Genomic DNA, 23,008 nt, shown 5'->3' on the forward strand with positions numbered 1-23,008 from the left:
GGGGAGAAGCAGTGTCCTTCTCTGTCGCTTGTACCCTCTCCTATCCAGGCTTACATAGACATTTCCTTCTCTCCTCTCTACTTATCATAGACATTTCCTTCTCTCCCCTCTACTCCCTTCTGATCTCTTTCTTCTATCTCCCTGCTGGGTCTTATAGCTGGCAGATCCCTCCCACTTGGGTCTCGGGGACAGAGTAAAGGAGTAAGAGATGAACCAAACCACCTGCAAGGATGTTGTAGGCATCCAACGGGATGATGAAGGCAAAAAGAGCTGGAGATTTTTAGAGGGCCTAGATGTGGGTAGGGGAAGGGTCAGGAGGCTGGGGCCACTGGGGGTTAGAGGTCAGACAGCCCTGCTCCAGCCCCTGCACCTCACCTACCTACCATACCAAAGCAGCTCTGTCCCACCAGCTGCACTCAGGTCTTTGGCCTCCTGCACCCCTGCTGACTGATTTCTCCTCCATTCTTGACCCAGGGCTTGAACAGCATGTTTGAGGTGTACCTGGTAGGAAACAACTCCCACCACTTCATCATCTCCCCCACCTCTGTACAAGGGAAGGCAGACATTCGCATCCGGGTGGCCATCCCTCTGGACTATGAGACCGTGGACCGCTACGACTTTGACGTAAGGCCTCACTCACTGTCTCCTTGGCTGGGTGGTGGGATTTCAGGCGAGGTAGGGGATCACGCCATCCCATTAAACCCCCCTTCCACTTCTCCCCACCTTTCCTTGTGGATCTGACTCAGAGAAGCCCGCTGAGCTACAGCAGGGGCTGAGGCGAGCCTCCCATTACAAGAAAAAGGAAATGTCCAAGAATTGAGTGGAGTTCTACCAGGCACTGTCACAGCCTCAGAAACCCAGCAGGAACTCTACTGTCCAGCCCCTGCCAGCCCAACCCCCCATCAGCCCCTCCCTCCTAGCAGAACCAATGGCCACCCTAGTCCTATGAGCAATAATGCGGGGATTCACAGTAGTACACACTTGGGATGAGCAGTGACTCACACAGGTGCTCTGGGTCGGGACCAGCAAAGGCCCTGTCCTAGGCAGACTTATGGAGATGAGGGTTCAGGTAGCATGTAGGAGCTCACCCAGGCCCTGCTCTACACACACAGCTCTTTGCCAACGAGAGTGTGCCTGACCATGTGGGCTATGCCAAGGTGAAGATTACCCTCATCAACGAGAATGACAACCGGCCCATCTTCAGCCAGCCACTGTACAACATCAGCTTGTATGAGAACGTCACCGTGGGAACCTCTGTGCTGACAGTCCTGGTGAGTCCCCACTCTCTTGCAGGGCCACCGAGCTCCAGGCCCAACCATGGAGAGGCAGCCAGAGGGATTTTGCCCATGGAGCCTAGGCAGTCACAGAAGGGGGTGTCCCTAACCCTCCAGAGATAGTAGTGTTGGTGTATGAAGGCATCTGGACTCTTCTCAATGGGGCTGTCTTGGCCAGGGCAGCAATGTGGAAAAGGGGCCAGCCTGAGAGAGGATGAGATTGGGCCAAGGACACTTTGGTTTTCTGCCTTGTCCGTGAGAGGGACTGCGCCTGGGTGGGCCAGGAGCCCTGGAAGCATTCTCTAGTGGGGACGGGTATCAGCCATCTCTGGGGAGGGTGGCCCTCCCTATCTGAACGCAGACACCAGGAAAGAGTGGGCTACTTGAGAGCACTTGGCTTCTCCAGCTGCCCTTGGCTTGGACTTTGACAAGGGGCCCCTTCCAGTGTCCATTTGTGTCAGTCAGTATTCTTGGTTGCAAGAGATAGAAACTCAGTGTTTCAAGCAAAGAAGGATTGGCTCATGTAACTCAAAGTATAAGTGATTTCAGCCATAGTTGCATCCAGGCACTCAGCTGAGCAGGAATCTGACTTCAGGACTGGGCTCTGCATTTTTACACCGGCACCCCTAGGCTTACCTCTTACCAATTTATCAACCCTAGTGGGGAAAAAATTATTTTTCAGTAGTTCCAGCAAAAGCTCTAGAGCTGATTCTTAATCACCCAGCTCTTGAGCTATTCTGGAGCCAGTCCCCATGATTCTGATAGACCAGAGATGGGTCATACTCCCCATAGTTGAGCCAGGAGTTGGGGTCAGCCCCATCCAAATTATATGGGCTGAAAATGGGGAGGGGACAATTTCAAAGGAAGTTCTGTTATAAGAAGAAAGAGGATTGGTTGCAGAACAGATCAAAGTGGTAGAGGTGTATTACACAAGCTCAGGGCCTTGCCCATAGTAGGTGCTCAATAAATATTCTGGCGTTTAACTCACCACTGCCCCTCCCTGTCTACTCTGATAGCTTCTGCTTCTTGCTCCATCCTCATGCCAAGCGAGACATTGCCTGCTGATCCCAGACCCCCTACTCTGAAGTGTGTTTACTTTACAGACAGATGGTATGAAACTGTATTGAGCCCCCAGGCCCTTCCCATCTGACAGTTATTAATATTTCAAACAGATGTTTAGCTAGGCAGGCTGTCACACGTAAACAATAAGTCTGCCATGGCTATTTTCTTCCCCCTGCTTCTCCAGCTCCTAACTGTTGGCTTTCACAAGGTACTCCCTGCAGTCACCTGGCACTTGAGACCCCATGGACCCTCCTGTAGCCATAGGGGCTGGGACTTCTGAAGCCAAAGAAAGTGTCTTCAGCTCCCCAGCCACCTTTGAATGTCAAAGTGAAGGGCATAGGAGGAGGAAGCCCCACCCCCACAGGCCTGGGACCATGTGGCAAAGGGTTCAGGCGTCAGGTCCAGGTTTGGCGGGGTGGGTGTCTAGGTAATTTCTTCCTGGTGTTCTTGCTGGGGATAGAGTGTTTCACTTTGCAGTCCCGAGTTTTTGTGGCCCTGGGGAAGGGTTGCGAGAGCCTGTGGAGCAGGAGTAAGGTGTGTAGGAAGGCATACCTCTTGGCTGGTGGCCAACTGCTGGTGCCAAGGACGATGTGTCAGGCCCAATCCCATCTCGGGTTAGTACTGGAGACTAAGTCCTCAAAACTGTTTCCTCAAGCACTGGGGCAGTTCTGGGCTTGTGTGGACCCCCTGCCCAGTGCCCATGACCCCTTCTGTAGTTCTCTCCCAGGCGTCCTTGAGGTGGTTAGCAGATGAGTTCAGCCGCCTCTGTGGTCGCTTGAGGGTCTCTGTCCAGGGCCAGTTCATCTGGTCAGCCTCTAATTCCTGCATCTGTCCAAGCCTTGCCCCCACCTCCTTTTCAACCCCCTAGCCTAGAGTTAATGGAATTGTGTAGATACAAGGGTGCCATTTCACCCAATGTTAAGCTCCAGCAGCAGGGTCGTGTACCTAAAGTTACTCAGGACCTAAAGTGAAACAGCATAGGTCCTGGTCTTGCTGTCTTTGCTGTGTTGCTCAAGCCATGTCACCTCTAAGAGCTCTTATTTCCTATCTGGAAAATGGGCACGAGACCACCCCCCACCCAAGGCTGCTGTCAAGATATGTGAGCAATGGATGTGACCCCTACCCATCATCATCTTCCAGTCTCCCCCAGGTGCTCCCAGAGCTCCTAGCAGGTAGTAAATTTCACAGCCACACGACACACAGCCACCCTGCCGTTCTCTACTCAGACCCAGGTCAGCTCAATTTCTTCACCTTCTTTGCTTCAGGAGGAGCTGAAGTTATAGCTGCCTGCTCAGGGACTGTGAAATTCCTTCTCCCTGACCTTTTCTGGGATGTTATTAAAATGTTTCATGGGCACTTGTGTCAGAAAAAAATTATGAAGAAAAAGAAAATGTTTTAATTTTCACCGAAGGCTGGGGCAGAGCCTGCTGCAAGGGGCCTCCCTAACCCCCACCCTGGCACGGCCTGTTTCTATGGCTCATCGTCTGTTCTGGGAGAAGGCAGCAGTTTCATAGTAGGGCAGGGAAGGCAGAACAGGAGGATGCCTGGCACCTCCAGCCTGGGAGTCCCAGCAGGGGTGGAAGGGCTGGACCTTCTTGCCTCCCTGCTTCCTGGATCTCCCCCAGCCCAGGTTTTGAGGCCCTTATAGTCCACAGTCATAACAAAATGAGTTTCCAGTGGTGGAAGAGAAAGAGCGGGGTCTAGATTTCAAAGATGACCTTGAACGCCGATTCAGATGACTGGAGCAGAGGCCGCTTCCCTTCTCAAGACCTCATCTGTAAAATGAACAAGATGGATTAAAATGGCCTGTGGTTCTTTCTAGACCTAGTGCCTGAGACATTCATGCCCAGAGGCAGAGGGATAGCTGAGATGACCTGCAAGGGCTGCTACTGTTGTTATAACAGTCATTTCAACAGCTGTTATTGAGGACTAGCTGTAAACCACACACTTGACACGTTATTTCTAACCGAAGTAGATGCTGTCATTCTTATTGTACAGGGGAGGGAACTGAGGTATGTAGGAAGGTTAAATAATTTGCTCGGGGCCCCAAGGATAGTAAGTGATTGAACTGGAATTCACAAAAAGAATGTCTGACCCCAAGCCACAGGCTTAACCACTAGGCTGCCCGTCTAGAAGGCTCTGCACTGGACCATTGAGCCTGTCTTTTCAGTCATGTTCAGAGTTGAGGGTAAAGAGAGGAGCTGGAAAGTGCTTTCTGCAGGACTCAGGTGGACAGGCCACAGGGTTGCTCCAGGCATTGTGTCCCTGGGTTACACTCTGGACCCTCAAGAACCTCTGGCACTATCAGGTGAATTTCTAACTCTCTGGGTCCCAAGCCACTCAGGGGTCAGAGGTGAACAACTTTGATAGGAAGACCAGGGTGGGGAGACCTGAGTACTTTAACCAGAGAAGCAGGAATCCCAAGGCAGCCCAGAGCTGTCTTCATTAGGAAAGGCTTCCTGGAAGGAGCGGGGAGGCAGGATGAATGTCGGTGGGAGATGGTCCTCTGAAGGGTGACCCCATGGGATGAATGTACAGGTTTTATGTACCCACGTATGTGTGGGGGGCATGTGAGGTATGTTTGTGAGAGCTGTGTGTATGCACACACACAGGCATGCTCTTGTGTCTCTGCATGTACTTATGATGTAACTATATGCATCCGGGTGTGTGTATGTAATACACCTGTGAGCATGCAGGTTCCTGTATAATGTTGGTGGCTCCCCATCCTCTAGATTGTCTAGTTCCCCTCTCATACCCAGGCTGCTCTGATTTCCGCCTTCCCATCCCGCCTTCTGACCTGACAACAGGAGTTAGGTGGGAAGACCACTGGATGTCTTCCTGGGATTCTGCTGAGCTTGGGGCAGCCCCACAGCCTGACCAATTGGTACCTGGGGCCTAGCAGGGTTTGTGGGTGATGTTGGACAGTAGGAAAGCAATAGAACCATTCATTTATTCAAAATTTTTTGAATACTTACATTGTGTCAGGCACTTGGCCCTGAGGACACCGTGGTGATGTGAGTCTTGCCCTCATGATGTTCACAGTCTCCAGAGAGAGCCTGATGATGTTCATACTAAAAAGGTGAACCTCTACACGAAGTATTACTTGCTATGATGGAGAGATCAGGGAGTTACGAACACCTATAACAGGGCGCCTGAATTTGACCGTGGTCAGGGAAGGCTTCCTTGAGGAAGTGGCAACTGAGTAGTCATTAACAGGGGAGCAAGGGGAGGGAAGCAGATTGGAGAAAGAGGGACTAGCATGTGCAAAGGCCCTGTGGCTAGAATCCAGTGAGAGAGATGTACTGTGCAGGAAGGTAGATTCCTGCTCTTGTGAGGCAGATAGGGCTCAACTTTCTCTTCCTCCTGAATTCTACCTACCCCAAACATAACCAGTGGACTGCTATTCAGATAGTACAGAAGACCTGTATCAAACCATGCACATTCTCTTACCTATTTCATCCTGGCAGACACTTGGGAAAAAAGCTGACAGAGATTGTACCTAGGATGTACAAGGAGCCAGCCTGGCCTCCTGCAGTATAGGGCTCATGTCCCCAGATTTATTCTGTGTCCCTGAGGCATCCAGTCAGGGAAGTTACTGCTAGGGCAGGTCTTACTGCATTCCAAAGCCGCCTTTCTCTGCTCTAGGGAGTTGTGGCATAGCAGGAATGGGCAGATGATGGACTTTCAGATCAGACAGCGTTCTTCTCCAGGTAGAGGAATCAAAGCAAGAAGGAGAGGTGCATAACCCTGAATGGGCAGGTGTATGGCCCAGGGCCACAAGCTCATGATTTGCTCAGCCCAGAGATTCGGTACCTGTCATCAGCTCCAGGCAGACAGAGTGACCCCATGGGGGCTGAAAGGCATGGCTCCTCTCTCCCCTCTCTGCCCCTCTTCGCAGTCTTTCCTTGAGAGGCTGGTACCATCATGGACAGGGTCCATCCTCTGGAGAGTTTTCTTCCCATGAAGTGCCTGCCCAGCCCACATAGCTAGATTTTTGGGAGACCCCATTGTGGTGATGTGGGTGGAAATAGTTAAGGGCTGACAGACTGAAGGAGTGGTTTTTATTATTGGCCTTAAAGGACCCCAATCTAGCTGCCCTCCAGCCTGTGTACAAGCCCAGCTCTGCCAAGGTGGACGCTTGACGGGATGCTGAGCCCATTTCCTCCTCTGTGACCTGGGGTGGGGTGAAGGTGTGGGGAACACCCTGATAGGATCCTATCTGAGAGAGCTGTTGTGAGAACTGAGTGGAACAGTATGTGAAGGCACTCAGCACAGAGCCTGACCAGGCACGCACCCAGAAAATGTCAGCAAGTCAAGCCAAACCTCCTGGCTGAGACTTCGTGGAGTGGGGTTACCACGCTTGGAGTCGTGGCCCTGCCCCAAGCAGCAATGTAACCTGGGCAAGTCAATAAGCCTCTGGGACCCCAGTGCCTTCATTATAAAGTGAGGTGATTGGGCCAGTTGCTGCTTCAGAGTCTCTGGCTCTGCAGAGTCTCTAATTCCAACTCATTGTGCCTAAGAGGAAAGGGGAGTCACTCTTGTTTAGTTTCACTCTCTGTGACACAGACATTCTTCCTGCCCCTCTAGAGTCACTCACTCACCGGCCTCCAGAGCTCCCTCATCTGCTGTGCCCGTCCCTCTCCCAGCCCCATTTGGAAGTTTTCTGGAAATTCCCAAGGCATTCACCTCCCTGCTCCTAGAGCTGACAGGCTTTGCCCCTTGGTCCAGCCTTGCTTCTGCACCCTCTACAACATCAGCAGAGACAGCCCTGCTGCTGCTCGTCTCCTACCTCCCTCCTCCACTCGCAGTGAATACCATTGACACCAAAAGGAAAAGGTGTGTTGTGATGTCACTGCTCCAGGCTGACCTTGGCGAAGGGCAGCCTCAATCTTAGTAGATGTAAAACACAGAGTCTCTTCCCCAGCTTGGTGATCCGTGGGGCTCCTTCATCCTGCAGGCTCAGAGAACACCCCCCACTACCACCACCACTATATTGCTGAATGCAAGGAGTCTAACATGGGCCTCACCCAGGTGCTAGGAACCTGATGGCCCAGCCAGGTGGTCAGGGAAGACCAGTCCCCTGCCTCAGTCTCAGGTGGTGCTCCCTAGTAACCTCTGGCTCCTTGCAGAAAGGCATGCTGCTCTGCAACATGAGGGAGCACCTCCCAGTTGCATCAACACCTGCTGGAGGGAACCTTGGCTGGGAGCAAGACTTTGAAACCAGGGAGACTTGGATTCAAACCTTGCTCTGTGAGCCTGGGTCAATGCTTGCCTGTGTCTGACCTTCAGTGCCCAGAGTTTGCTATGGGCATGATGATACTATCTACACCGTGATTAAGAGAGACGGAGCATTTAGAGCACTTGGCACATTAGACCACATTGGGTAAATGACAGCTGTGATTGCTAGTGCTGTCGTTTATATTCTTATCTGCCACAGACTCCATCTTATTTGAGGGTCAGTGGCTCTAAAACTTAGGTGTGTGAGTTTCAGTATTGTCTGCCTTTGGGTCCGACTTCACTGACTGGACACCAGCTCCTCTCAAGCTGACACACTGGTTGAGTTCTTGTCTGTGCCCAACCCCGGGGATCTAACACTCAGGCCCCAGCCTCAGGGAGCAGAAGACAGAAAGTTTACATAAGGACACAGGAGAGGACCAGGACTCTTGGAGGCAGACAGCAGATGAAACAGGAAGGTTGGCTTCATGGGTATGCGGCCTGGGCATTTGCTTAGAGATCTGGACTTGGAAGGTCTCACACTTGGTTTGATGCTCTGCTGTTGCCATCTTGAAACTCTTAATTTTTGTACAAGGGGCCCCACATGTTCGTTTTGCACTAGGCCCTGCAAATTACGTAGCTTGTCCTGACTCTAGGAGCGTCATAATTCTCTGCCCCAAGGAACTCAGTGGTTCTCCCCTGTTTTCCTCCATTCCCACATTCAGTCAGCACTTACTCAGTACATGCTTCCTTTGTGCCACACTCTGAGCAAGGGCCACGGAGCTTGTTTCCATTTCAATTGTGGCATAAGAAACTACCCCAAACTAGGCTGCACAAAGCAACAACCATTTTCTTATGCTCTTGGATTTGGAGGCTCAGGAATATAGATAGGGTTCAGCGGAGGGCCCTTCTCTGCTCCTCAAAATCTGGGAGTGACTCCAATAGCTGAAAGCTTCTCCCTCCCATGTGTGGTGCCTAGGCTGGTCCAGCTAAAGAACTGACTCAGCTGGGCTGTCACCTGAGAACCTACATGTGGCCTCTCCACATGGCATAGGCATCTCAGGCATGAGTGGAAGCACCTCAGAGGAAGCCTCTGGGGACCCAGCATCCCAAGAGAACCAGTCAGAAGCTGTGTGGCCTTTTCTGACTTAGCCTACAGGTCACATGATATTCATTTCTGGTGAATTCTGTTGGTTATATTGAGTCACTAGGCAAGTTCAAATTCAAGGAGAGGGATTAGAGATGCGCCCCAACTCTCAGTGGGAAGAATATCAAAAAAATTACATAATCGTAGATGTTTTGTAAGCATTCAGAGCTCATTCCAATTCAGTATCCTTTACTGAGATGTCATGTGAGCATGGAGCCGGAGACAGCAAGTTCCCTCTGTTCCTCCCGGATATTGTACAAAAATGAGCGGAAGAAAGGGAACCCTTCAAATCCCATTTTCAGCCTGGTAAGAGCTCTCCATGAATAGTGGTAGGAAAGGAGGGAGAAGAGTAATCCCTGCTGCCTCCAGGCACCCCCTGGCCAGGAAAGTTCCAGTGCCTGGGTTGGCATTCAAAGCCCCTATGCCCGGCCCGGAGCTGCTTTCCACCCCTCTATCCTACGGCATCCGTTTTCCAGCCCAACCAGATTCCCCAACTCCCTGTACAACCCCCTGTATTTGCTCACACAACTCTCTACCTCTCTCCCCTTTTCTCCTGAGACTGTCAAAAGCCTGCTGATCCTATGGGCCAGTCCAGTTGGCAGCCTCCCCATAACAAGCCCTCCCCCTAGTGACAGGCATGTGCCCACATCACCCAAGGTCCTCGCCCTCCTCCCTGCATGCCCTCCACCTTGCTTCCCTTGGTTGCTCTCACCAGTCTTATTAGGGACTTTGTGGCTGATGTCCTTTCCTCCCCACTCCAGTGGAAACTTTCCGAAGGCAGATTCTCTATCTCAGCTTCTCCACCCCTGACATGCAGCACAGAGTAAATTTGACCCTGGGCTCTAGAGCATCCATGAGAGTGTAAACTGATGCTTTCTGAGGCCCCTTCTAGGTCAGGCAGGGTCTGAGGATGCAGATTCCAGCCCAGGAACAAAGGTGGGGTGTTGGATTGTATAATGGCCACCAAATTCCAAGATCCCCTGGGCATCCTGGTCCCAATCAGGACATGTGATTACAAGATCAAGGCTGAAGTACACCCAGCTCCTCAGCGTGGGCTCTGCAGACAGATGAGTGGGAGCTGACCCTGCTTCCTTAGCTGCTCCTGGGCAAGCCAGGGGCCCTCTGTGAGCCCCTGTGTCTCCCCTGCAGAAGGCGTTCCCACTGTCCCTCCCAGAGCAGGACTCTGCACCCTCTGGGCCCCCAGATGCAACTACCATACTCCTTCATTCAGTGATTATTTATCAAGGGTGTGGAATGATGGCAGTGAACAAGACAAAGAGCCCTGCACATTTCAGGAGCAGGAGAAAATGAACAAAGAAATACAGAACACGTCAGATGGGGACACGCGCCATGGGGAAAAATATAGCTGAGCAGGGTGGGGAGTGCCCCCAGTGGCATTGTTACTATGTTCTCTCAAGTGGTCAGGGAAAGCAGGCCTCTCACAGAAGGCGACATTAGATAGAGCCTTGAGGGAAGCTTAGGGGTTGTGGTGGGGGCGGGGATCCGGGAAAGGGCTGCCCCAGGCTGAGGGAGCTGCAGGTGAAAGGCTTCCAGACAAGAGCCTGGCGGTACAGGTGGATATGCAGAGAGGACAGAGAGGCGACTGCCTAGGACAAAGAGCCATCATAGGTGACTGAGCCAAGGAGACTTGATGGATCACCACTGTAACTGCTATGTGGAGAATGGGAGTTGGGGAGACAGGGTGGAAGCTGGGAGACCAGGCGAGAGATGCCTGCTCCACCCACGCAGGTGGCAGTGCAGGGGGAAAAGTGGAATATTCTAGAGTCTTTCTGACATACCTTCCTCTTCCAGCTTATGCTCAGGTCTGGGCACCGGCTTCACCATTCACCCAGCAAGGTCCCTCCATCTCATCTCCACTTGACTGCCTGGTGGGCCCTGTACCTTCGCAAACACTAAAGTGGGCAAACAGCCCTGGGTTGGAGTTCTGCCTTAGCTTCTTACCACAGGTTGGCGTCGGGCAGGTTACTGGCTGTCCCTGAGTTTCAGCCCTCCTCTATAAAATGGGAAGAATAACTCCTATCTCAGAGGTGTTGTGGAATCGTGCATGGAAAGGTCGCAGTCCCCCATCTGCACACAGCAAATGCCGATGGTGGTACCAGCGCCTGCTGCGTGCTGGGCGCCCGGGGCTACCTGTGCTGTTCTAGAACAGTGGCCTCTCCCTCTTCTGATAGCATTGGTTCAACTCTATTCTATCATTGTATAAAGCTGGTGACAGAAATTGCCAACACAAGTTATTAGCAAGTCTGGGAGATGATAACACAACCCAATGTGTAGGCCCCATCCAGAGACTTCAGCAAAAGCCAACAGAAAGGTCAATGCAAGGAAGAGTGGAAGCTGGACTTCCTGACAGGCCTGGGTCTTCCCCCTCTGGCCCGTCTTCCCCCTCTGGCCCCCCTACCTGTGTTCTCTCAACCCACCCCCTCCTGACACCCCTCACCCTGGGTATCTTAATTGATCTCATTGTTCTCCAGTCCCTTGAGACCTGAGACTCCAGCTGTGCTTAAACAGAACAAAATCTCTTCCAATTTTCCCACCGTTTAAAAGGAAATTGAATTCTTTATCTGCAGCCTGGGGAGGGTTGGGGGTGGGGGGTGGGGGGTGGGGGAGTCACCAGGCAGGGAAGAAAAAGACAGAGACAGACACTAGTAAATGGTACATAGGTCACCACAGCCTTGCTCCCAAGCTGGCCTGGAAGGCCTTTATAGACACACCCTCCTCCATTTTGGGGGTGTCTAGGCTGTATTTCTGGGCCCCTTTAATCTGCTCTTGGGCTCATCCCTAATCAGGGAGCCAGTACAGTGCCAGCCAGGAGCTGGAAGGAAGCAGAGCTGGCTGGCGGTGATTGACGGTCCGAGTTCCTCTGTCTGTCAGGCCTCAGTGCTCTTCGGCTGTGTTTATCTCTTTAATCTAAATATCAATTCGTAAAACTGAAATGGGATGGAAAAAGAGGTAGGACAGGTGCTAAGGAGAAAAAAAGTACACAGCTGGCTGCTGCCTGCCCATAGCCACGCTGGGCTTCTGGACAGAGCCAAGGCAGGGACTCTGGGTTGGGAGGCCGCAGGGGGCTTCTTTTGGTGGGCTCAGGCCTGGGTCTGAATGGAGAGTTGGGGCTCCCCCACCTCAGCCCCCGAAGTAGATTTTCCCAGACTTTAAGGTCTGACAGTTTCCAGCCACTTAGTCACTCAACTAATTGATTTTTGGCAAATTGATCTGAAGCTCCATGGCCTGTCGAGCCTTCGAGGCCTCCCTCACTGGTGCCTCCAGAATCCCCCATCCTTGGTAGGAGCATCTCTGCTGCTGATCTTTGCCCAAGAGGGTACTTGTTCATCACCACAAGCCTGGTTGGCAGGTGTCGTGAACTTAGTAAATGCCAAGCATTTCACAGTATGCTACTCATCTCTTCTGTGCCATTGTGCAGAAGAAAGAAACGGTGGTCCAGAGAAAGTAACCTGCCCAGCATCAGCCAACTAGTAAGTGGCCAAGCCGGGATTCGAACCTGGGTCTGTCAGACTCCAGAGCCCCTAGATCTCCCTCCTGTTTGCCAGTCACCATCAGGTACCCACTCCCACGCTGGGCTCCAGCCTGTTGTTGGAATCAGCCATCTCCAGAGTCTGGGGAGATGGGCTGCGTGCTGGCCTGGGAGGCTCCAAGAGCAGCTCAGTCAGGTCCCTGGCAGGTCCTGGTTCCTGCGGCCTCGGCGTTCTCATCCATAAAATAAAGATGTTCTGCTGGACACTCTCTAAGACCTCCTGTGGCAACATGTGACTACCTGCCCCCCAGTCAGTCCCTTCCCACGCAGAGATCCTGTAATTCTCTGCACCTGTCAGAATCACCCTTCAGTAGGTTAGCTGCTAATTGTTCCTGCTCAGATAGTTGCTCAGAGGACACCAGAGTGAAGAAAATGGACCCCCTGGGCAAGGGGACAATGGGTAGCTATAAGAGTAGCCAGGGCAAAAATGAAGTCATAAGTGCTACAAACCAAATGCCTGTACGAAGTCCACCTGTGTCATGTGCTGGAAAGATTGAGCCCTGGCATGGGGTGATGGGAGAGATGGGCCTGTAGCAACCATCAGGGCCTAGGTCTGAGAGTTTCTCCTGGAAGCAATTGGGAGAAAGGCTGAGAACAGAAAGAGGATCTGGGCAGGGGTCTAGGCAGGGGATCGGCACAGAGGTTTAGGGGGAAATTAAGCTGAGCCTGTGGTTTTGGGGCGGCTTAATCTTACTACACAATCCCTGTAGGAGGGGATGACAGCTGTAGTTCTGCCAGCTTAATTTTGGAGTGGCTCAAAGTCCCATATGCCTATTGATGTGTTCAATGTTTTTCAAAAAAATTTTTTTAACCATGATCCATAACAAAAACTACATTTAACGTCATGACCAAGGATGTACACACACATTCATATCTAGGACAATACTTCCTTGCTACATGCAATAATACACTCCAGTATTTTCTATTTTATTCTAGATTTCATTTTTTGTGAGAACTTTTAAGATCTCTCTTAGCAATTTTCAAATGCACAATACGCTATTATTGATTGTAGTCACCACACTGTACAGTACATCTTCATGACATTTAATTTATAACTGGAAGTTCGAATCTTTTGGCTACCTTCACTCATTTGAACCCATCCCCACCCCCCACCACCATCTCTGGCAGCCACAAATCCTTTCCCTGTATCTATGAGCTCGGTTTTGTTTGTAGATTGCACATATAAGTGAGGTCATATGGTATATGTCTTCCTCTGACTTATTTCACTTAGCATAATGTCCTGGAGTTTCATGCATATTGTTGCAAATGGCAAGATTTCCTTCTTTATGGCTGAATAATATTCCATTGTGTATATTTACCACATCTTCTTTATTCATTTATCCGTTGATGGACACAGGTTGTTTCCATATGTTGGCTATTGTGAATAATGCTTCAATGAACATGGGGGTACAGATATCTTTTCGAGTTAGTGTTTTCATTTTCTTCAGATAACTATTCAATGGTGGAATTGCTGGATCATATGGTAGTTCTACTTTTAATTTTTTGAGGAATCTCCATGCTGTTTTCCATAGTGGCTACACCAATTTACATTCCCACCAGTAATGCACAAGGGTTCCCTTTTCTCCACATCCTCACTAACATTTGTTATTTCTTGTCTTTTTGATGATAGTCATTCTAAAGTGTAAGGTGATACCTCATTATGGTTTTGATTTACATTTCTCTAGTGATTTGTGATGTTGAGCGCCTTTTCATGTACCTGCTAGCATCTGTATGTCCTCTTTGGTAAAACGTCTATTCAGATCCTAGATCCATTTTTTAATTGGATTGGGGATTTTTTTGTTTGTTCGCTATTGAGATGTGTGAGTTCTTTATCTATTTTTCGATATTAACCTCTTATCAGAATATGATTTGCAAATATCTCATTTGGTAGGTTGCCTTTTCATTTGGTTAATGGTTTCCTTTCTGTACAGAAGCTTTTTTAGTTTGATGTAGTCCCACTTGTTTATTTTTGCCTTTGCTTTTGGAGTCAAATCCAAAAATTCATTGCCTAGACCAATGTCAAGAGCTTCCCACCTGTGTTTTCTTCTAGGAGTTTCATGGTTCCAAGTCTTACATTCAAATTTTTAATCAATTTTGAGTTGATTTTTGTGTATGGTGCAGGATAGTGGTCCAGTTTTATTCTTTTGCATGTGGCTGTTCAGTTTTCCCAACATCATTTATAGAAGGGACTGTCCTTTCTCCATTGATATATTCTTGGCACCTTTGTCACAAATTAATTGAGCATGTATGTGTGGGTTTATTTTTAGGCTCTCTATTCTGTCTAAGTGATCTATGTGTCAGTTTTTACGCCCATATCATACTGTTTCGGTTGCTCTAGCTTTATAATATAGTTCGAAATCAGGGTATGTAATGCCTCCATCTTGTTCTTCTTTCTCAAGATTGCTTTGGTTATTGGGGGTCTTTGTGATTCCATACAAATTTTAGGATTGTTTGTTCTATTTCTGCAAAAAATGCCATTAGAATTTTCATAAGGATTGCATTGAATCTGTAGATTGCTTTGGGGACATTTTAACAATATTAATTTTCCAATCCATCAGCATGGACTACCTTTCCATTTATTTGTGTCTTCCTCAAATTTTTCATCAATGTCTATTTTTTACTCTACTACTTTTTATTTTCTATTCGATTTATTTTAATGCTAGTCATGACCCACTATATTGATTTCATGACCACCTAATGCATGGTTACCTGTTTGAACATCTCTAGAAGGAGCTTTTTCTGCTTTACTATGTAACAATGACAATGATGATATCAATTCATGTTTCCCAAATGCTTACTACAAGAGACAGTAGTAAAATCCCCAGATTCTAGACTTAAACCACCCAGGTTTATCCTGACTTAGCCATTACTGAGCTCTATGACTTTGAATAGGTTATTTGTATCAGCAATGACCCAATACAGCTACCAGTAACAGAAACCTCCGATAGTTGCTTAAACATGATCGAAGTGTATTTCTCTTCCATGTAAAAGTAGTTTAGAGGGGAACAGCTTTGGGTAGCTCTTTCAAACTCTTTTCTACCATCCCTCATCTTCATAGTCTAATATGGTTGCTAGAGCTCCAGCCTTCACATTCGTATTCCAAGCTGCAGAATAGAGGAAGTAAAGAAGGCACTCTCTCCCTTTTAAGGAGACTTCCTAAAAATGCCTTGCAAACTTCTGCTTTTTATCTCCTTGGCCAAAACTTAGTCATGTGGCTGTACTTATCTGCAAAGGAAGCTGGAAAGTATCGTATATTAGACAGATAGTGCTGTGCCACCTAAAAACCATGGTTTCTATTAATTTGAGAAAGGGAGCATGGATGTTTAGTTTCTGCCAAATAACCTCAGTGTGCTTCAGTTTCCTCTTCTGGAAAATGATGGTGATGATGGTTCTTTATAGATTTGTTGGGGGTGGTTCAGTGAGATAGTACATGTAAAGAACTTAGCACAGTACATGTCACAGAGTAAGTGCTAAGTACAAGTGATAGGTACCGATATTAAGTACCTGGCACCAAGCTAAGCATCTTATGAGTGTTATCTCATTGAATCCCCACAGCAACATGTAAGCTAGAAATTAGCCTCCTCATTTTATAGGTGAGAGCACTGAGATTCAGAGAAGCTAGGTGTTTGCCAGAGGTCACACTCATGGAAGGGACAGAGCTGAGGCATGAACCCTTGTCTCTAAGAAGCTAAAGTCCTTTCCCTAAGCATGAGGCAACATAGCCTCATAGAGACTGAAACCCTCCCTGAGCATCTGAAGAAAACTGAGACCAAGAGGTATGAGGAAATGCAAACTGAACCCAAGGCCAGAGCTCCCTCTGCCTGCCCAGCCACCTGCAGAGAGTATACCCTACCCAAGGAAAAACAAGACCAAGACAAAAGACTCCTTTATGCATCACTGTAACAAGACCTGCAAACTTGGGGTCAGGAGATCAAGGTCTTCCATTTGCTGAATGATCCTGGCCAAGTCTCTTTACTCTGCAAGCCTCTTTTTTTCTATCAGCAAAATGGAAAGAATGCTGTTGAACCCTCTCCCCATTCTGGGAACATTTTTAGAACAGAGCGGCCAAAGTGTTTTGAACTCCTCGACATGCAAGTTTTTATAAATGAGATATGTTGCTCACCTCTCAGTGAGTTTCTCAGTCTTGTTAGAACATTCTAACTACTGGTAGTGGAGTGGGTAGAGGAGCGAGGGAACCCAAGTGTCTGTTGTCAGGGCTGCTTCGCAGGCATGAGTATCCCCAGCACGCCCTCCCTACCCTACACTCACAACATCTGGTATCTCACCAAGCCCAGGGCTGGACTGGCCCAGGTGAATGAGGGCTTGACGCTGCAGCCCTCTGCTCATCTCAGAGATCATGAGTGATTTATAGTCTCTGCATCGGACTTTGACCTTAATTTCTTCTGTCATTGAGGGGCTGTAAAATTCATTAGGGACCCGCAGGCGGAGTGATGGAGATGTCAGGTGGGCAATCATGTGGGTATTTAATCTCTCAGATGTGTGGCTTGCCATTTAAGGAGACAACAAGAGAATGTGGAATCAATATGGTTCATTAGTGAGTAGCACGTGCCAGGCCAGTCTGTGCCTGCCGGTGGCAGCAGGCATGGGGGCATGCCACCCACACTCCAAGCCACCTTCTAGTGGGGATGTGCCCTGGCACATGAGTGGGACTAGCCCCCACCCAGGAGCCTCTCCCACCTTCCCAACTAGACCTGGAGCTGCCTGTTACATCCCACGCGCGTAGAGGAGAAGCGGGAGGGCGGCAGACTCAGGGTGGGGTACAGTGTTGAGATCCGGTAACAGGGCGGTAGGGAGCGGGGAGACGGTCCCAGCTATGATTTGGCTGCACCCCCAGGGGGTTGATTGGACTGTCTTTTCCTCTTCCTTCCATCTCCTCTGAACATAAGGTCACACTTAACTGAGCCTCACCCACAGTGTCTGTCCCCACACCACTCTGGCCCCCTCCCCTTCCCATCCTCTACCACATAATCCCTCCTTGATAACTGGCCCCAGAGCGGCCCTAGTCCCTTCTGATTGTGAATGTCTCATTCACCCCCAGCCAGCTAGCCACCTCCCCTCCGCCTGCATCCCACAAAAATGGCTTTCTGCATCCCAGTTTTCTTTGTTCGATGGTCAGATGTGATTTTTTTTAAGTCGTTCAGTTGAGTCATCCTCAAACCCAAGAGCATGAGAGAATGGACAGTGTTGCGGAAGAGTTAGGAGTGGGATTGATGTTTGTTTTCTTTTTGCTTTATGTGTGTGAATGTCAGGCAGACAAGGGTTCAGATCTCAGCTCAGTCCGTGACTGACTGGGACCCTGAGCCCGGTACCTGCTGTCCCTGCACCACTTGCAGCTATGAGGGCAGGGAGTACACCGTCTGGCTCAGCCTCGTGTGCCCAGTGTCCAGCCTGAGGCCTGTGTCTGTGGTCTGGCTTTGGGGAACCCAAAGCAGACCCTGAGACAAGGACTCAGGGACAGGTGGTTTACTTGGGAAACTCAGGTGGGAGTGGAAAGTAAGATGAGGTCACTGAGGGGACATTGCGAAGCCAGTTACCACGGGGGGTACTGGAGCTTGTTCCACTGGGAAATCTGGGGGAGAGGCTGTGCCTGAGTCATCCCACCTCGGGGCAAGGAGGCAGGGGTATTGGTCCATCGACTCCCAACCCCAATGAGTGAGAGCAGTTTCTAGGGATGTGGACATGCCATCATGACACCTGCTTCTTTGAGGAAAAAAGCTGACAGGCCGAGAACTGCATAAGTACTCCCAGCACAGCAGCCCTTGGCAGGTGGAGGTGAGCATTAGGGGTTGTATGTGGCACTGGCAGCTTCCACTATGGCTGGACACTCTGTATCCATAAGATGACGGTAGTATTAGTACTTATCTCCTAGAGTGGGAGTGGAAATGAAATGTGTTAATCCACGTAGATTTCTCAGAATAATGCCTGGAACCCAATAAGTACGGAACGGGAGTGAGCTATTGTTATCATCTTTGTATTTATTATCAGTCGGAGTTGCTTTTCCTATAAAATGGCATTGTGACCCCTGTCTTGCTGCTTGTTTTAAGGGCAAATTAGAGACAGATCCTGTCAGGTTCCTCACACAGTGCCAGGCCCAAGGTAGCAGCACTCAGCAACACAGTGATCTCAGTTATGCCCATGTTTCCACGGGGGTGGGAGCCCACACCGCTCCTCCAGGCTGGCTCCAGCACCTCCCCAGCAGGGGCCTACAGACCACAGGCAGCTGCTGGCCACCCTGACAGCCTTTGACATCCCTGTAATTGCTTTCCCAGGACGACTCTTTTAAGCACAGAGCTTCTGGCCAGAGCAATTTGCTCCCCATCAATTTTTATTTCCAGATTTTAAAATAAAATAAAGAGAAATAAAGGGGTAGGGGAACAACACCTTGGCTGCAATAACAAACAAGCTGGGACCCCCACACACTGAGAGCACCTGTCAGCCTGAATCTCATCTCTCCTCCCCCACCACAGGACTGACACATTAATACATGGGGCTCCAGCCTGGCTCCTGCCAGAGCACCCGCCTCCTGCAGGGCTCGGTGCCACTTCATCTTCCCTCCACCTGGCCCGTTGCTGGGGGTTGGAGGCTGGAAAAAGAGCGGTTAGACTTAAGAGTGGGAATACTAATACTAGCTGCACTGAGAAATGCGGACCATGTGCCATGCATTGGTCTAAAGCATCTTAAGTGTAGCACCTTCTTTAATCTTCACAACCACCCCCACGAGGCAGGGAGTGTTATTAGCCTCATTTTCCAGATGAGGAACTGAGGCTTACAGTGGATGTTACTCTGGTTATGCCTCTCCTCCTCTTCCTCTGATCTCTCTCTCCCTCCCTCTTCCTCCTCCCTTCTCTCCCCTCTTTCCTTTTTCCTCTTCCTCCTCCTCTGATCTTTTTCTTTTTTCCATTTCCCTCCTCACTCCTTCTTTTATCTCTCCCTCCTCCCTTTCTCCTGTCTTCCACCCCACCCCCTCAGTCCCCATCATCATCATCCTAGTGTTCTTCCCACCCTAAAACTCTATCTACTCAGGATCTGCAGTTGGCTTATCACTGGTAGAAAGGACCTCATACGTCATCATATGTAATCTCATTCATTCAGCCCCTGTTTGTCGAGGGCCTCCAGCACTGGGGATCCATCAGAAACAAGCCAGACTCAGGTCCTGCCCTCATAAAACTTACATTCTGGTGGGAAGAGTTAGCCAGTGACATTTGCTCAGATGCTCCAAAACCATGCCCTTCTCCTCACTGCTTCTGTCCACCAACAAGAGCTCTCAACTCCAGCTGAGTCCAGCCACTTCCCAGCATGGCCCTGACCACCCATCCAAGCCCCCATCATCTCTCACCACTGCTTGTTTAACAGCAATAACTACTTCGGCTCCTACCTCCTGTTTCTGTCCCAGGAGCCTGTTATCCTAGCTACAGTCAGGGTGCGCTTTTACAAATGCAAATAAATTTGCAGATGTAAATCCTGTCTGCTGAGACTCCAGGGATGGGAAAGAGCCAGACTCCAGAGATCTGAAGAAGGGCATTCCTGGCAGAGGGAACTGCTAGTGCAAAGGTTATGTGGCATAAACCAGCTTGGCCTGTTGGAACCTAAAGACTGAAAGGCGGGAACAGAGTAACAGTGGACACGGCTTAGCAGAGGCGGTCGGAGACTGCAGGGGCTGGCCCACATCAGGCCTCAAGGCCACGGCAGGCAGCTTGGATTTTGTCTTAAATGCTCTGGGAGCCTTCTCAGCTGGTGAGTGGAATCTTACATTGTCAGAAGCTCCCTCTGGTTCTGGTGGAGGATGAGCTGCTGATGCCAGAGTAGAAGCAGGTAGACCCTGATTAGTCAGGAGGCTGTGTAGTCTACAGGCCCCAAGCCCAGTGTCTTACTCAAAGTCCCACAGCCAGATGGCTAGGGCAGAAGCTAGACCAGAACCCAGATCTCTTTGTCCCATTTTGGTGGTATTTTCGTGATTCTGCCCTTAGCCACAAATATTTTTGAGGTCCTTCATGCCTGGTCCTGTAGCAGTGCCCCCCAAGAAGCAGCACATTTCTGACCCTCAAAGAGTAGAGAGTCCAGTGGAGATGGCAAAGATGCTCTAGGCACTTTGTTTTTATTAAAGTATAGTTCCCTTACAATGTTGTATATTAGTTTCAGGTGAGTAACAGTGATTCTACATTTATGTTCCTTACGATGTGATCATCATACCATATATAGTTATTATGGTAATATTAACTATTTTCCCTATGCTATATACATTACATCCCCATGACTTTTATTTTTAATAACTGGAGGTTTGTACTTCTTAATCCTTTCATCTTTTTTTACCCATCCCCCCACTCTTATCCCCTCTGGCAAACCAGCTTGTTTTCTGTATCTATGAGTCTTTTATTTGTTCATTTTTTTTTTTTTTAGGTTCTTCGTATATCAATGAAATCATATGGTATTTGTCTTTCTCTGTCTGACTTATTTCACTTCACATAATACCCTCTAGGTCCATCCATGTTGTTGCAAATGGCAAGATTTCCTTTTTTATGGCTGAGTAATGTTCCTCTGTGTGTGTGTGTGTGTGTGTGTGTGTGTGTCAGTCACATCTTCTTTATCCAATTATCCATTGATGAACACCTAGATTGTTTCTATATTTTGGCTATTGTAAATAATGCTGCAGTGAACATAGGTGTGCATATATCTTTCCGAATTATTGTTTTTATTTTCTTTAGATAAATACCTAGAGGTGGAATTGCTGGGTTGTATGGCAGCTCTATTTTTAATTTTTTGAGGAATCTTCATACTATTTTCCATAATGGCTGCACTAATTTACAATCCCACCAACAGTGCACAAGGGTTCCCTTTTCTCCACATCTTTGCCAGCACTTGTTATTTGTTGATTTTTTGACAATAGCCATTTTGACAGGTCTGAGGTGATATCTCATTGTGGCTTTGATTTACATTTCAAATCAGCTCAATTATGGCAGTTAATCATTAGCTGTAGAGAAGACAAGCTTGAGAGAGATCGTGAAGGCTTCTCTGGTGACGTCTTCTCTGCTCGCAGTACCGTGATGAATTAGTAATGTCTGCCATGGGCATGGGTGTCGATTCCAGGTCCACAATGGAACACGAGGGAGGAAAGTCCCTCTTCCCTTTCTCTGCAGCCCCCACCACTGGTCAAGTCCCTACCCTTTCCTAGATACCTTCTCACTCATTTCCTTCACCCTATCATGTGCTCTGAGCTTCTGTCCTTGGCTTGCAGCCCCAACCTCCCAGGTAGCACCCTTTGTCCTATGCTGCATGTTCAGAAGACCAAGAGCAAGACCAGGAGCTCTCCTGGATGTTCGTTTTCCTCCTGTGCTCCATGGCCTCCCCATGATCTCTCTCATACCCTGTTGGTTACTTCCCGGCACCACTGCCCACCTGAAACACTCACTCTCTTATCCCTTACACAAAATCCAGTGGGAGGAATTTTCTATATAGCCACCGTCATTTTCTATCCTCCCAGGAGTGTGACCATTCTCCCTGGTCCAGGGGCCCCCATGGAAGGTGCTGGAAGGTGCTCAGAGCAGCAGCTTCCAGCCAAACTTTCCTCTACCCCCAAAACCCACCATGCCCTCACCCGTCAGCTCTAGCTTCCTTCTCAGATTAGATAGCTTCCTTCTGAGATGACAAGGAAAACTGAGGCACCACACATTTCCCCAGAAGTGTGGGGCAGACTAGATGATATTTCCTGGCCATTAGCATCTACCTCTTATCCTAGAGAAAAGCTGGAATCCTCATCCACAGCACCATGAGAGGGAGTGTGGGAACAGGGGAGAGGACCAGGCCTCATGGGGCCTAATCAGGCCAAGCGGAGGTCACCCCAGCCTCTGGGCTACTGTGTTCCTCCAGCAGAGTGTCTCCTGCCTCCCTCGGGCCACCTCAGCCCCTCAGTGCTTGCAAGAGTGCAGTTAATCTCATGTAGTTTAAGGAGTTATTCAGAGAGGCTCAGCGAATGATGAATGTGGAAAGCATTACCATTGAAGCACCGGGGCTCTGTGGAGCTGTTTAAAAATGCATTCTCCCATGTAAATTTCTGCTCCATCAATCCTTATGACATGTCAAACATTGCTATTGTTTCCTGAACAAATTGTACTGCGTGCCCTTCTCTGCAGATTTGTGCATGGGAGCAGAACTGCTTGCCTACGCCCGCAGCCTGCCAGTGTTGCTGGGACCCAGGGCTGCTGGGGAGGCAGCTGGGCCCGCCTTGCTTCAGAGCAGAAGCCCTGTGCAGGGCGTCCGGGCGAGCGTGCGTGACGAGGTGCAGGCATTGGTGGGGAGTGATTGAGTGTATGCCTGCCAGCTGCTGGCCTGTGGGGAGAGGCGTGCAGGTAGCTGGGGAGGGCGTGTGGAGGGGCCTCAGGGGATGAGACAGGGGTGGGGTTTGTTTGAAATTGAAGGTGGGTGCAAGTATGTGTGTCTTTATGGGTATGTAGCAGGATCAGGTCTACCTGAGCCAGACAGAGAAAGAAGGTTTCTATGAGAACATGTAGGGGGTGAAACAGGGAGATATTGGGGGCTGCCCAAAACACAGAGGAAGAGAGAAAGGGTATGTGTGTAGAGAGGGGAAAGGTAGGGAAACGTGAGGACATAGGAAGAAAGAAGGATGGGACTTTCAAACTAGAAAGAAGCGTAGAGGGTATTTAAAACTGTGAGAGAAGATGGCATCTGTCCCCAAGGAGAAGTCAGCGATATCAGAGTGCAGTATCCAATGGGCCACAGTTTGGA

General features: G+C 49.4%; 1 protein-coding gene across 1 annotated transcript in view; it reads left to right on the plus strand.

Moving 5' to 3' along the window:
- The first annotated feature begins 208 nt into the window (after window positions 1-208).
- Window positions 209-23,008, plus strand: part of LOC105300142 (cadherin-23-like) — a 93,540-nt gene continuing 70,740 nt past the window's right edge. The window contains exons 1-3 of the mRNA XM_023537857.1: window positions 209-295; window positions 475-624; window positions 1,113-1,271. Of these exons, the coding sequence (XP_023393625.1) occupies window positions 209-295; window positions 475-624; window positions 1,113-1,271 (396 nt within the window). The remainder of the gene's footprint in view (window positions 296-474; window positions 625-1,112; window positions 1,272-23,008) is intronic.

This window comes from Pteropus vampyrus, unplaced genomic scaffold (genome assembly GCF_000151845.1).
Source record: "Pteropus vampyrus isolate Shadow unplaced genomic scaffold, Pvam_2.0 Scaffold202, whole genome shotgun sequence".
Classification (NCBI taxonomy): Eukaryota; Metazoa; Chordata; class Mammalia; order Chiroptera; family Pteropodidae; genus Pteropus; species Pteropus vampyrus.